General features: G+C 38.4%; 2 protein-coding genes across 4 annotated transcripts in view; one reads left to right on the top strand and one right to left on the bottom strand.

Annotated features, from left to right (window-relative positions):
• Positions 1 to 6069: 6069 nt before the first annotated feature.
• Positions 6070 to 9241, bottom strand: LOC145988194 (lactosylceramide 1,3-N-acetyl-beta-D-glucosaminyltransferase B-like). 3 transcript variants are annotated; one of them, XM_083123030.1, is made up of 2 exons: positions 9178 to 9241; positions 6070 to 6924 (listed from the first exon to the last, which is right to left on the bottom strand). In XM_083123030.1, the coding sequence occupies exon 2, from the start codon at positions 6902 to 6904 to the stop codon at positions 6170 to 6172; it is 735 nt and encodes a 244-aa protein (XP_082979156.1). In that variant the 5' UTR covers positions 6905 to 6924; positions 9178 to 9241; the 3' UTR covers positions 6070 to 6169. The 3 variants fall into 3 exon arrangements, with proteins under 3 accessions (XP_082979156.1, XP_082979153.1, XP_082979155.1); XM_083123027.1 differs by having other exon boundaries at positions 8907 to 9203; XM_083123029.1 differs by having other exon boundaries at positions 8911 to 9203.
• A 3663-nt stretch (positions 9242 to 12904) lies between these two features.
• Positions 12905 to 16131, top strand: part of LOC145988193 (uncharacterized) — a 36813-nt gene continuing 33586 nt past the window's right edge. The window contains exon 1 of the mRNA XM_083123026.1: positions 12905 to 13182. The gene's annotated coding sequence lies outside the window, so the exon portion shown is untranslated. The remainder of the gene's footprint in view (positions 13183 to 16131) is intronic.

The raw sequence follows: 16131 nt of genomic DNA, 5'->3' as shown, positions 1-16131 counted from the left end.
CCTACAACAGAACACACTGTTGTACTAAATGTCAACCTCATAGAAGAATAAATATCATTATTATATCTGATTTCCTGGAGATATTCCTATCTTATAACATATGGGTAAGATTTCATGCTCTAAAGATAACAAAATTACAGTAATTTCAATATTGTTTTATTTTATTAGACACACATTAATATAAGGAAAACCTTCGGAGGGCGAAGTAACACTTGATCGAACCCACAATTGGGTTACATTTTGAAATATGACAACAAAACTATTTTTTGGTTGATTTACCTGACCTTTCGTATTTATTTGAGTTTAGATTTTGAGGTTTTGAGTTGATAGGATTCAGCACTGTTGCTTCTTTTTGGATGAAAAAGGAGTATGGATATTGGATTACATGTATTTTAGGAATGGCTGGATGCATGAAGTTTTAAAGCACGTTGAGCTTTATTGTAACTAAAATCATCAATGAACACACATGCTTTAAGCGTTAGATAATAAAATACTCGTATAACTATACCTTGTCCCAGCTAACTCTAGAGCAGGGATGCACATAGCAGGAGAGAAGAAGGAGGGAAACGAGTGGGCAAAAGCGCTGCAAGGAAATCCTGTAACTCCAGTCACACCCATTATGCAATCCCGTTCCTATCACTGTTCATTGGTGAAGCTGTCTCTACTTGGCCAGAGACTTGTTCTTGTTCGCCTGCTCCACAAATAGCTTGGATAGAGTATAGCACAATATGACAACTTCAAAACGACACAAGATAAACACCCTGGGTAGTACAACAAACGAGACAAATAACAAAACAATAGTTTGACAGATCTTTCAGATCTGATGTAGGAAGTTACTGAATACTACAATTATCATATTCTTTGGAATTGAACTTTCTTATCTTCTTCCAGTATATAGTCCAGCACCGACACCACAGAAGCTGTGTCCAAACAACGGCAAGGACCTGAAAATCATCATCCTCATTAAATCGGCTCCAAAGAACATCGAGCGACGGAAAAGCATTAGGGAAACGTGGGCCAACGTGCAGAGGATACCAGAATTCGTCAGAGTTGCTTTCGTCTTAGGACTGGGAGACAACTTTCTAGACACCACCACGCAAGAGTCGGTGACTCACGGTGACATCATCCAAGGGTACTTTATTGACACTTACTACAACCTAACTCTTAAAGGATTCCATGCCTTTTCTTGGCTGAATATCGTCTGTCGAGAGGTTCCGTATGTTCTGTATTGCCACGATGACATGTATGTGAATGTGTCGTCATTGTTGGAATTTCTTGACCGGCGTGGACAAACTCAGAATACATTTTTTGGGTACGTTGTCTCAAACGCAATTCCAGTGAGAGATACACACTCAAAGTACTTTGTGACGATGGAAGATTACCCTGCTTCAATATACCCAAATTATACGATGGGCAGTGGGTATGTATTAACAGGTGATCTCATATTCAAATTGTATTTCGCCGCCGCTATGTCAAAGTTGTTCAAACTTGATGATGTTTTCTACACTGGACTCATTGCAAGTTCTTTGAACAGCAGTTTAGTGCATGTACCCGAGTTTTGCATTGTTTATGAAAAGCTTAATAACAGTAATTGCATTATACGTTCCACATTTAATCAGCCGGCCAAACAATATGAGTTTCACTTTCACTAATAATGTAACCTTCGGATCAAAGTAGGTTTGATATATATCAGAAAAGTTAGATTAATAATTTTGGTTGCATGGTGGCAACACTATAGGTGTTGCAAATATTAGACGTATAAGATGTAAATTTAGAAACGAACTGTCTCATTGTATATATTTATCTTGTTTGATTCGAGACCAATAATTAATACTTATATGTTTATACCTTATTCATATGTTTATATGAATTGTACCCAATTCATGTGTTCATGATTTGTTTAGTAAACTCAGCATGTATGAATATAATAAAGCAAACAGTACATGAGTATTTTTTTGTGAATGCATAAAAGATTGAGGAGTAGCATTTGATAGAAAGTTCATATTTGGTAAACATGTAAATGACTTGTGTTTATTGCAAATTTTTAATATACTTCCAATTTCTTATTTTACGTCGCTTTCCTCCTTCTATTGGCTAATCGCTATGTTTATCCCCTGTGGAAACTAATGCTTAGGGAATTTCCAGGTTTTCCAGAGTACATAAGTGAATGGAAAGATCCCTTTCTCTATTAATGTACTTTTACTTCTTTTTAACTCGTTATTTCTTACTAGTTACTATCTTAGAGTATGCAATATTTCTATTAGTACTGATTTTCACTCCCAGTAACTATGTTTAAAATTTTAATGTGAATATGTTTAGCATGAATAGCAAAATGTTCGGAATAAATTTAATATATACTGCTGGACAAAAAAAACCGGACACTTGCATTTTTTGTGATAACGCAATGGGTCGATAAAAGCTCTGGTACAAGGGCTAACTAAATGTTGCAGAAACTGAATTAAGTACGAATGCATAAACAAAGTCCGAGCCTATGAATGGTGCATATGGTACTACATGACCTGCCGAACATTCTGTAATATACCTGCGAGCTGTTTTTGCAATTCAGATGTCAAATATTAAAGTGTCCGGTTTTCATTGTCCAGCAGTATATTAATATTAATTTCATATAGAAATAAACTGATTTGTAACGTTCCTACGACAAACAATTTAGGAGATATGACCCCCTGTTTGGAGAAAAATCTGAATTAAAGACCCACGAACCTTCATGAGTTCGCCAATGCGTATATAACAAACAGAAGTGAATTAATAAACGTTTAACGATCAATATATATTGGTCGTTTGTAACGCCTATTGGTAACGCCGTCGATTTGTACATAAATTCTCCGCTGCCGCGTGCAAGATGTCTTCTTCAATCTTGATCTGGTTTGAATGCTGGTCGTCAGGACATGCAAATTTGGATGATACAGTTGTGCCCTTTGAATTTGTCACCCATTCCCTAGTGGTGGTAGCGTGGCAGCATGAACTGACTCACGATTTGGCGATGTTTAAAAAGTGGGGCAGATTTATAGTGAAGATGTTGATCTTAATTCTCCATTTGGTATACTCATTAATATGGACGTGTATTGATCGCCAGTTTATTTTAAGTCCACTTCATGCTCAGATAAGCTAATCGGACTGGACCTACAGTTTCAAGTGGGTTCCAAGCCACTGTGCGGCAATATGCCCCCACCGGGGATCGAACTAGGAGCCTCTTGATTGCAAGGCGATGACGTTACAACTACGCCATCTTCAATGCGTTGTATACTTATCGTAAAAGTTTCTCTCCCTCTCGTGTCCAGTATTTTCCTGCATTTGAGTCAAATGCAGGAAATTTAGTGTGAGTTTTGTTGGAAGGCCCATTTTCTAATAAGTATATGCAACTATAGATCTGATTTTCTTTCTATTTCCTCGTTTCCTCCCTACTTGCTCTTCACCCTTCAACCAGCCGCCGTTGCACTTGACACATTTAGATAACACCCGAATGTCCCACGAACCTTCCTTTGTTAGCCACTGTGCACATAATACCAAAAAGTGAATGATGATGGGAGGGTTTTGTGGGTGAGGGGGGAAACATAATTATATGTTTGGTGTTTCTCAGCTTAAACGCAAATAACCATGTTACAGTGCCATTACTCTCCCGAACAAATATGACAACAAGTTTGGGGCCCACAAATAAGTTCCTTGCTGGCGATTTTTGAGTGATGAGTCATGACATGACAAATGCTTGCCAATAATGTGACGCCATCGGCGAGAGGATTCTATGGGAGAGTTGCAGTACAGAAGCCAATGATTACTACCCAGAACGCGGCACTTTGAGTACTACGGTGATGCAAAGAACGTCGCTAGTGGTAAAATGGAAAACATTCTGTGGAGTGGCTAGTCACGCTAGTGGTGACATCTGATGGAAGTGTGTGGAAGTGGCGAATGCCCGGGGAGCGGTTGTTACCGGAGTGTATTGTCCCCACCAGTGTTGCCAACAGCACGAGAGAAAAACGGGCTAAATCGCACCCAAAATGGAGCTAAAATTCACATCCAAGGGGCTAGATTTACAAAGGTGCGTCTGCGCACTGAAAAAAAAAACTGGTTCTTAATTCTTGGGTGTTTTGGTGCAAACTTTCTGAAACTCAAGAACCACAACTAATCAACTGTCAAGATGAGGGGCATACGCTCAACTAAATTAAATTTTCTTAACTTAAATAATGTATTTCCCCCTTAAATTGTGGTGCAGTATATTACACAAAAGCATTACACATTTTCGGCATATTCCTCCTTCATATATATGCACACGTACACTCACACACACGCACGGCCGCTAAACACGAACTAGTCTCTGGGTGAGCCTCACTGTTACGAACGATTCGTCGATTCCACACCGCACTCCTGTGAACTTTCAAGGACCAGATGCAATGCAACTGAACAAAGATTCGCATTTTCTGGAATCGATGTTATCCGTAATTCGCCTCGGGCTACACAGCATACCAAAACCAGAAACAAGGGGATAAAGTGACAATGTGCACTTGCTACCGGCTCCCCAGGAGGGGTCGCAGGACGAGCTTGCAGGTGCAGAGGAGAGTCGGTTAAGTGAATTCTTCTTTGCAGTTTACTGAAATACCAATAAACATTTCATTACTGAAAGGGCTAGATTTGTAGCAAGATTTCTCTCTGTAGGGCTAAAAAGCCCCTTGGGGCTTTTGCTGAATTTTGGGGCTGAGTACGTACTCAAAAGGGCCAGTTCTGGCCCCAAAAGGGCCAACTTGGCAACACTGGTCCCCACCGTCAAATTCAGCGGGGTGGAATCATGGTTTAGACTGTTTTTCGGGGTACGCTGTAAGTTCTCTGATTTTGTTGCCTGAAGCCATGAATACCGATGCCTGTCGTACAATATTAGACAACCCCGTGTTCCCCCTCACCTTGTGGCAACAGTTTCAAAGTGGCCCTTTTCATTTCCAGTATGACGACGCGCCCGTCCATAAACCAAGGACATGGGAGTGAATGTACTCGACCGGCCACCTCAGAGCCCTGATCTCAAACGCCATTGAACATCTGTGGCATGAGTTAGAGAGCTGGTTGCGATCCAGACAAAACCGCTCAAACACCACCATGAAGCTGTTCGCCATTTTGCAGGAGGAATGGAAGCGACTACCGACCGACATTTACCGCAAAGAGGCTGTGACAGCGGCGAATGGCGGTCCTACCCCGTACTGACACCAGACCAACTCCAGGTAGAGTCGAATTACTTTCGGAACATCTCCAGCGGACTGTGCGAGCCTAGTGGGCGTGTAGAACCTGAGCAAGGGGCTTAGCGATAGGTTCTGGGTTGAGTTGACGTCAGCGGCTCTAATTTTTAGTATTAAACAGCAAAAGGCGTTACACATTGGTATGTACAATTTACATATACCATTCTTCTTCTGTTAAGTTAGTATTTAATTTCTTATTTGATTGATTGTATATAACTTATCAGTTTTTCCTTTGTACCATACTCTATATATAAGAATAGCAACAAGTGTGCGTGCGTGTGTGTAGGGGGGGGGGGGGTATGTACACAGCGCTGGGAAGAAAAGTTCCGGTACTCTTCAAGTTCGTTTGTTTCTTATAGTTTTCGTCACAAGTACTACTCAAAGTACTGTGGTTTGTTCATAATTGATCATGCATCCATGTAGTTATATATATACACACACATACAAACATAATTTCTTTCCATATAATAAACTTTTATTAGTTTTACTCTTAACTTTAAAAAGGTGCCAATTCTGCGTACCGTTGCGTACCGCCGCAAAGGAAAAGAGCACTGTGTGTCTGTGTGTAAATGTATACATTTAACTTATATTTAGTATATATTTTCATTGATATCATTGCCATTCTTATTAGAGATTTTATTTCTCTGTAGATGTCAAATAAACAAAATTCATTATATTTACATAGATAATCTATTCACAAAGTGCATATAATATAGAACATAGATTATTGATTTCGAAATATTGCTTTCGAACATAGTCTTGCAGGAAGGGCAAAATTCACTTCATATGCATATTGTACGTATATTCAACATCTATTCAGCTAATCGTAGTGATGGAATAAAAAAAAACATATTAGCCTCCGTTTCCTGCTTCCCATTTGAGAACAGTATGAATAAGTAAAATATAATAAGCCTAGTGATCTGAAGGTTAGATTACTTTATGGAATGAAACTCATATTGTTTGGACGGTCTATTAAAGGTGGAACGTATGATACACTCGCCCTCATTAAGCCTATCATAAAGAATGCAAAACTCTTGTACATGCAACAACCGTATGTTCAAAGACCTTGCCAGGAGTCCCGTGAAGAAAATATCATCAATTTTGAAGAACTTCGACATAGCGGCGGCATAATATATCTTTGGTATGAGATCTCCCGTTAGAACATACCCACTGCCTGTGGTATAACTTGGGTATTTGGAATCGGCGTATTCCTCCTTGGTAACATGATGCCTGGACTCTTTGAGTCTCGCTGGAGGTTTGTTTGAGAAGACATACCCAAAAATCGTATTCCGAGTGTGTCCACACTGGTCAAGAAATGTCAGCAATGACGTCACGTTCACGTACATGTCATCGGCTATGTACAGAACGTACGGGACCTTTCGACAGAAGAAATTGAGCCAAGAAAAGATGTGGAATCCTTTGAAAGTTAAGTTGTATGAAATGTCAATGAAGAACCCTAGGATGATGTCACCGTAAGTTTCTGATTCTTTCATGATAGAGTCTAGCAACTTCTGTCTAATCCCCAGGACGAAAAAAACTTTGACCGATTTGGGTAGGCTCTGCACGTTATCCCATGTTTCTCTTATGCTTCTCCTTCGTCTAACGTTCTTCGGAGCTGATTTAATGAGGATGATGATTTTCAGGTCCTTGCCATCGTTTGGGCACATAGTTGGTAGAAGATTATGTTCTGAAAAAGAAGAAATAAATTATAGTCGCAATCAAGTGATACCGAAACTCATCAACTCTACAAATTCAAAGAGCGAAACTACAAAAGAATATGATAGTTCATGCCACCAAATCCTACATTTGAAGCATTCCACCGAATAATGCTGTATGGCATATTTCAGTGAATGCGAGAACAACGGATAAAACCTGTTGTATGTTACTAGACTATAGTAGAAAAAACATAAAACCTTATGCAAACACAGTATCAATCTTTGAGCAACATCCGACCTTATGACTGGCCAGCTTGTAGCTTGTAGAAGCAAGACCCCAGCACGATTTCACTGGTAACTCAGCACATTCCCAAAAGTGCCATACAGCGTTATTCGGTGGAATGCTTCATTTGTTGAATTGTAAAATAAATTTCTAATTATGGTTTTAGCGGTCGGGCATGTTGGTCCAGTTAGGACATGGTCCATTCAGTATGTTCAATAAATTTAATGTTTAGCTCAAGATTTTAACACAAAAATCTATTGTAAGATCTTTATATTCTAAGCTTGTAATCATCTAGTTTTGTCATTAATCACGTTATAAAATACGAAATATATTAATCAGATACATGCTAATTTTATTACATTCACCTATGTGTCTATTTTAACTATCTCAAAGAAGTTCTTCTTCGTAGGAGATTCTCTGAATAGCTAGTGTAAGCACTAGTATTATTCAGGGGAGAGTTATGATAAGCAGTAACTTTTTTAAAGTAATAGAATTACAGTTACTGAGCTCAAATCAAATTGTGTTGTTGTTGTTAGTAACTTTTAAATATAGGCTCAGTTGCAGATTCCGTTAAATTAAGAGTAAAATGTGTTACTTTCATAGTTATATTATTCTAAATATGATATATTTAGAATGAAACATGTTTTATGTAACAGCCATTAAATGTTACTTTTTTTGTTCTCTGTCGTTACGCGAGATAAGATCTTACGATATACATGAGAGATCATGAATGTGTTAAATATTATATTTATATTGTAGAGTACACTTAAAATTGCCTACTTATACATCGTGTATAGGTCTATTAGTATATGCCGGACCCCGTGGCTGAGTGGTTAGAACATCGCGCTGCGACGCCAGGGGTCCCAGGTTCGAATTCCGCTCGGGCATGGTTGTTTGTAAAATGTCCATTCATCAATTTCATAATTTCATCATTCATCCCCATCTTCGCAAATTAGCCAAGAGGCACAAACCGCGAAGTAAAATAAAACAAATCAATCAATCAATCAAACTATTAGTATTATGTTCGTATTTAGCGTGATAGGGAAGAGCTCGCAAGGATTTTTGAACAAAACATGATGTCACATGGATCGTAGCTATTTAGTTTGGAATACAAAGATTTTTGACTTCTCGATGATACCTCTTGTAATGTTTATATTATTATAATATCTGGAAACTTGAATATATAACCACTTAAATGTTAAGGTTATATTCTTTACAACTTTATTTTTTTGGTTCAAGTTGACATACTGTTAAATATTCTTGTTAACAATCTCAAATTCCAGTGTGTGGTTATAACATATATGAACTATACAGTACATAATTTTTACTATCTACAATGTGATTTGATTTTTTTGATTTGATTTGATTTATTTTTATTTTACTTCGCGTTTTGTGCCTCTTGGCTAATTTGCGAAGATGGGGATGAGTGATGAAATGATGAAATTGATGAATGGACATTCACAAACAACCAAGCCCGACCGGGATTCGAACCCGGGACCCTTGGCGTCGCGCGCGATGTGCTAACCACTCGGCCACAGGGTCGGGCTATCTACAATGTGAGTTTAATATAAAATCAATATTTTTAAAATTACGTTCTAATACTCAATGTTTGTTTTGATGTAGATAAATCTGTATAACATTACTTATAATGAAGATTTCTTTAAATATTTCTTCTCAAGAAGTGAATATATTATGATAAAAGAAATATTCAACAAGTAATAGCATATTTACCTACACGCAATTCATTTTTGTTGTCTGGTGACCGTAGGTTTAAATACAGGCATAAAATAATGATATATGGAATCACAATCATAAGTTTTCCAAAGATCTTCATATTTCCGTTCAGTTTAATACACCTACAGTTCAACACACACACGCACAATGTAATGACGTTTTAGTTAAATGTGTCCAATTGTATAACTACATTAATTTCAATTAAAATGTCTTAAATGGCCAAAAAAAACATTCCAGAACGTTTGTGTAAATTTGTAAGAGCTCCAACCTATATAACCTTGCAACCTATGTTATACGATTCTCAGACACAAAGTTACCCACTGCCAACTTCCATTTATGTCAACTCAAATCAACAATGTTTTATTGGACTTACAGCTTAACATATGGCTGTTTGTGACCAGCATATTCCATTTATGTCACCTTTTGATATTTTGTACTAAATATACACAAGTTTTGTTTGTGCTTGCAGGAGCATACTTGTTCGCTGTTACAACGACGTCACTGCATGCAACAATTACGTCATCAACAACTGTGTTACACTTGGTACGTAAAAGAGCTTTACATTCACAATTAAGTCCCACCTTCACTTCTCGTCACAGTACAATCTAACATGGTAATAATTTATCACAGTCCATCTATTGATGTTGATTGGAAAAAGTTAAAGCTGTATTTCAGAATTATATTGTGAAGAAACCGACAAATTACACCGCCCCCCCCCCACACACACATACACACATGTTATCTTCTTGACCTTGATCTTACTTTCCACCCTACCACGCTCGCAACTTTCTACCCTGATCTCCCTACTTTAAACCTTCCTTCAATAATAACATGGCCATGTTACACGTATATTTACTGTTTAAAAAAACATATTTTATTATAAAACATAAACTAAACGTAACGTTTCAACCTTCTAGCAAGGTCTTCTTCAGACTCTGCAGCAAGTACACATGTAACAAGGTACAAAAGCAGGACGATATATATACACAAACATTACTCCCCTCCAGACTATTAGAAAGTTGTTCTGGAACATTCTAGCAGGTGGCTATATATCGTCCTGCTTTTCTACCTTGTTACATTTGTACTTGCTGCAGAGTCTGAAGAAGACCTTGCTAGAAGGTTGAAACGTTACGTTTAGTTTATGTTTTATAATAAAATAAATTTCTGCCTTGGTCAGCATATTGTTTTTCATAACATGGAAACAAGGCTTAATGGTGTTATTACTGTTTAAATGAAAAATAATAGTCTTATTTTTTTTAAATACTTTAAGTGTTACTCTTAAAAAACACGGTTTTTGAAGGGTTTATATGATACCTACAGCCGACCTCCTTTGCCGAGTGGTTATCGCAGTGGCGTTACGACACCAGGGCTCTCGGGTTCGAATCCCGGCCTGGGCATGGATGGTCTTTGTGAGTGTTCTTGCATAATTTTCATCACTCATTCGCATCTTCGCGATTAGCCAAAAATAGCAAAATTCGAAGTAAAATAAAGCGAATCAATCAATCAATAATACCTACATATTAACTTCAAAGTAACAGCAATCTTAAATTGCTTTATGATTTTGCAATTAACTTATTATGTTGTGCAACGTAAACTTCAATTATTTATTGTCTACTCAAATCCAACTCTTTTCAAAACCAGCAGACGCGTTATTATAATAAGAAATAAGGTTTTGGGGCCACCCGATTTGGGTCCCGAGAGTGGGACCCTGGGAGTCGCTTGGCTCTTAAGCCGCCCCTGTTGTCAGGAATATTAGACTTTATTGATTGAGTGAAAATAAGTGATAATATCGATGGCAAGTTATAAACATTGCGAAGAAAATGGGGGGAAATTCTTAAAACCGAGGTTTATACCAGCCATAAATTTTAAAAGTTAGTTAATAAGTGGAATCCTGCTAAATTTAAAAGTTCAGTTAGAGGTCATTTTGGAGGGGGATAAATTATGCGACGAAAGAAAAGAGAGTGCATTGCACACTCAAATGAACATCAATTTAATGTGTGAAAAGGATATCTACAAATTTCCCCACATGAAATGTCTCCCTTCAACTATGATTACACCCTCGTGCGCAGTAAATTTCATTTGATGTGGCAACACTGGCCACAAGTATGACTGTTCACTTCTGTGGATCACTTCATAGGCGAAACGGCAAGGAAAATAACGCCGCACTTACCGCCTCCAAGATTTTCAGCTTAAATAATATGTAGAAGTTAAGGAAACTTTTGTTAACCTCCTGAGGAGCGAAGTAATAAAGAGTACTTTTTTATGATTACTCAAATATAACAGTTATTTAGCAAAATAGTAGTGGGTTTTTCGATTCTACTCCCCGCCCTCCAAAATTAGGCCCAGTTATACGTATCTGGAACTATATTTCTGGATGGTGCGAACCAATTGTGTTACATGTGATAACAAGAAGATTGATTGATTGATTGAGTTGGTATTTTAAGTCCACTTTGTGCACAGTAAGGCTAATCGGGACTGGACCTACAGTTTTAAAGTGGGATCCGAACCACTATATGTGGCCTCCACCGGGAATCGGACCCGGGACCCCTTGATTACAAGGCGACGACGCTACCACTGCGCCACCGGGGAGGCCCTTCATAACAAGAAGAAGAATTGCGTTCATAATAAATACATTAATAAGATTAGAATGTTATTTTTAAAATAGGTAAATTTATTATTATAATTATTAATTATTATTATTCCATGGACAGATAAGAAGAAGCATATATGAAGGGTAAGGGGAAAAAATAAGAAATATCCATTTTTTTCGATTTTGTGATTTGCAGCTCATTCTGTTGGTTGGAATTTGTAGTAAACAACTGTACGCTACCCACTGGAATGAAATGAAGACTAAAATTGGTAAACGCTGTAAGTGCCACAATAATTCCAACACCGTTTCCCACGTTAAACTGTGAAATGTGCCATGCTTTATAATGTGGTAAACGTGAAAAGTGGCTGGTAGCCTTCTAAGTAGTTTAAAGGGCCTGTAAAGAGGTCACTAGTTTGAACGTTCTTACGGGTTGATGTGCGGAACAATGCGATATCCTAACACTTTCGGTTTTGGCACTTACAACGTTTCCCACTTTTAGTCCTCAAATGAGAAATGTGCGTGTAAGAGACGATCGAATATTTGAGGTACTGGAAAAGAACATAGGAAAGATTACTACTAAAATGTCGTTTTCTCCGAAAATTGTGACATTCCTTGTTTTTTCCCCTTACCCTTCATATTCATTATCTGGTTTTTGAGTAGTTAAGATCACTAACATAACAGCTGTTCTAACAAAGAAATTAATGTCGATTTTTTTTAAAAAAAATTGAATAACAAAAAACTTCTTACTCTTAGGTCCAGCTGATGAAAAATAAAGTTATTTATCGATATTGTTATGTGTATTATTATTAGTAGTAGTAATATGCATACATTTTCACAGGCACTGCTAACGCAAGGCTAACAATGTAATCCTTGGTCTGTGTAAGTTCTGCGGAAATAGATCAGTTTGGTATTATACAGCAGCAACAGGTAGTTTTCCTATTGAACTTTGTACTTGGTTAGTCTTTCGGTGGGATCCGTACCCCTTTGACCCTCCTAAAATAGTCCTTGCCATGATTACTTAGAAAGTAACCTGATAATGACGGGGTCTCACTTTTCGCACAGTTCCCGAGCTCCGCCCGGTCGACTTGTGACGTCAAACAAAATTGCAGTGTGGCTAACATACCAACGAATGCACTTGACCCTGACGTGAGAACCCGCAGGGCAGGGCTTGACCAGGTGATTGGGAACTGTGCGATGAGTTACACCCTTACCGCTGTGGAGGGGAGACAGGTAATGTTCAAGTGAGCACGGGAGTTCTTAGTGAAAGAATGGAGTTACTGACGTTTAAGGTTTCCAGTGTCTTGATGACGTGTTTGTGCACCTTTATTCACACCGACACACCGTGCTTTGTGCTATGTTTTGTAACATTTGTGTGCTTTTAGTGTAGTTTTCAACCGGGCATGTTTCATTGATGTAAAGCGATAATAATCGGTGTTGCTAGCAAGACTGAAGTTGTGCATCGCGGGGGAAAAATACCTTAAACGACCATTTCAGATCTCGGCAATCTTCTAGTGGTAGAATCTCGAGTGTATAAATTAATGATACAGGAAATTTTATTTGGACATTTGTGTGCATTCTTTCATAAGAATGCAATGCTTTGACGTATCGGTTTTACTAAATTTTTGATGGAACTTTCTTCCCTTTTGGGCGGATGACCTCGTAGGCCATTGAAACTAGATTAAGGTAGGTGCAGAATTTATTTATTCTAGAGCTGAGTCGAAACCACGCTGAACCGATAACGATATCGATTCCCACCGATATCGATGCTGGAAAATTGTAACAATTTGTTCAAAATAATGATGAATATTAGTTGCATATTTTAAGCATCAATTTACCAGAGTTATGCTTTAAAATAACACAAAAATGACATCAGAATATAAAAATGAATTATCTAATCGCAAAATACAGTTTCTTCACATAATATCGGTATCGGCTCGGCCCTAAATGATTTATTTATTTATTTTGCATGTGTTAAGAGCATCCACATCAGGTTCATGTAGTTATGTAATATTCGAAATTGTTGAGTTGGGTGAGGGGGATGTTTATATGAGCATTGAAGCAGAAGTGGATAGGTGAGTGGATATATTATGCACGTGTTTGTGGATGAGAGGAGGGGGACATATCCCATAGACTATCTCTCACTATTTGAGCGCTGGTCTCGTCAATCCGTGCCCAAACTTATCTTGACTTACTTACGTCGATCACGTGATGATTTTGTGTCATTTATGAAGATTATGTTCTATACGAACGATTTGCGTTGTTTTTAGCTTTAGGAGATGGATTATAGTGGATTAATGAGAGTTTTTTGATGGGACTATTTATGACGTCATTTTCATCATTGCCATCTGCATGTGATATGAAGGAACATGTTGTTACGTTATTTGTGTTCTGTAGCTTGGGGCCGTGTTGGAAATATCTGAGATTGAAGGTTGGCAATCCTGGTTTTACGTCAGGCCGCGCGAGATTTACTGTAGACGATGTTTCGGTTTATGTCGCATGGTACTGGGATTTTGTTTGCAAGGTGGGCGTGCGTTTTTAGTGTGGTAAGTGCTATTCATTGAAAACGCGCATTGGGGAGTGTATCGACATTTTCAGTATCGTGGCATTCTTCGGCCGGGAGCTGGAGGTGTATATCCGTGAGTTGCAGGAGGATGGTTTAGTGACCGGAAAAAAATAAACGTGTTAAATGCAGTGGACGATATCGCAGGAATGTGTGGATGAAGTTAAAAATACGGCACCGAGCATAAAAAAAATCGACGTAATTCTCGAGGGGGTACAGTGGGTCGACGGCGCCGTTAAAATTTGGCGCTGACGTCATGCACGGGTGGCCCACAAACCATTTACAGATAGCCCCACGAACCATGCACGGTAAGGTTAGGTTAGGTAAACATAGTTAAAATTTGGGGCCGTAGTATTGTCAGGATACGCCAGGAGTGTTAGTTTTGCTGCAGTTTGGGAATTTTTTACGGGAAAAATGAGCGTTAGTAGTACGAAATAGGAGTTTCTTGTGCTTACGCGGGTCATACTTTGCTATCAAATATATCCATTATTTGTGGTTTCCTAACGCTGGAACCACTTTTATATTACGTAGAAGGTTTAAATCTGTCGATTAAAAAGAATCGACGTAATTCTCGAACGCGGAACAGTGGGTCGACGGCCCCGAATTGACTTCAGTCGTGACGTAGATACAGGAATCGTGCCCTGCAATTTTATAATGTAGTGGACACGGTACTCTTACCCTCTGTACACCTGATAGAAAATGAAATATTTTTGCGTAATTTTTGAAGATTTCTGTTGCTTTTAGATCGCGGAGATGTATTACAGCGGAGTAATTTAATTTTTTTGTGGTAATATCTATTACATCATTTTCATCGTCACGATCGCCTTGTGATATGAACTTAATGAGTGGAATTTTGTATTATTAATAATATATATGTGTAATATATGGAAATAATTATATGTGAAAAGAAGTTGAGATGCAGTTATGTTATGTTTGTGGTATATATTCTGGAGCGGTATTGGAAGTACCGGATATTGAAAGTTGAAAATGTTGGTGTGACATCAGTGGGTCCGTGCATTGATGCAGACGATGTTTTGGCGATTTTCTTGCTTTACAAACGTTCGGATTGATGCTAGTGGCATTTTACTGCGTTCTTTCGTTTCATGGATGTCTTACGAACGGAATTTTTTTACGGAAAACTGAGTAACTGTAGTCCGGAGAAGGGGTTTTGTTTCTACTCGCTCTGTCGACAGTTTCCGATCAAATCTCAGTTGAGTGTGGTTTCGGAGGCTAAAACCAAAAGCATCGAAGTCTGTCAATTAAAAAAATAATCCACGTAATTCTCGACGGGTCATCCTTTTCTTTATTTAATACCCATTCATTCTTTAAGGCAAGTTAGGCCAAAAGTGGAAGAGGTTATAAGCCACAAAATCCAATTAGGTACGTACGGCATGTAAGCCCATAGTGTACGATAGCTCATGGATGACGTATTGAAGACTCAATATACATGTGACTAAGGTGGGGTATGCCATTGGCTGAGCTGAAATTTATCGTGGACCACTACTTTTCATGTTTGCAAAAACATGCCTCTAGACTTAGTGCTTGGTGTGAGATTTCAAAAACAGTGCCACATGGTGATTAACTATTTACGGAAACTATGGTTTTTACGGAAGTGATGAGAAAATTCCTATTAAATGGACATCTGAAAGCTTATGCAAAGATTTTCGTGTTATACAGAATATAGGTCAAAGACAAGATCGTCCTTCATTTCCTGGAAGTTCTTCTGCCCAGGGTTCCGCCAGCACGGGCCGAGGAGTCAGAGCTCGGTCTTATCAGCGCACGAGAACTGACCAAGGTCAACACGCAGCTTTCCAGCAGGCAGCAGGTGCGAACCAGGAAAACTTCGTCAGAAATGTAAACATTGGTGAGAACTCCTTTCGTATCCAGTCTAGGACTTCGTGGAGGCCACAAGTGAGAAGGCGTGGACTCGAATCCAGATCTTCTGATGTTTTTGGCGCATCTTTTGGACAGTTTGCGTTAGAGGATACTGAACAACAGTTATGTAAGTTGAAAAGTGAATTTTCTGATGTTATTACTTCTAAGCTAGGATGTTTAAAGAACTTTTCGTATAA

The sequence above is a fragment of the Lepisma saccharinum genome, chromosome 5 (assembly GCF_977018435.1).
Source record: "Lepisma saccharinum chromosome 5, izLepSacc3.1, whole genome shotgun sequence".
Taxonomy (NCBI): Eukaryota; Metazoa; Arthropoda; class Insecta; order Zygentoma; family Lepismatidae; genus Lepisma; species Lepisma saccharinum.
Note: the sequence above shows the minus strand (reverse complement) of the source record. Positions and strands in the feature narration are given on the sequence as shown.

Bases quoted from the DNA above. Each gene is read 5' to 3' on its own strand.
- LOC145988194 (XM_083123027.1), bottom strand. From the start codon at position 9,009: ATGAAGATCTTTGGAAAACTTATGATTGTGATTCCATATATCATTATT. The intron at 6,925-8,906 runs GTAAATATGCTA...CTTCTTTTTCAG, and splicing joins CAAAAATGAATTGCGTGTAG to AACATAATCTTCTACCAACT.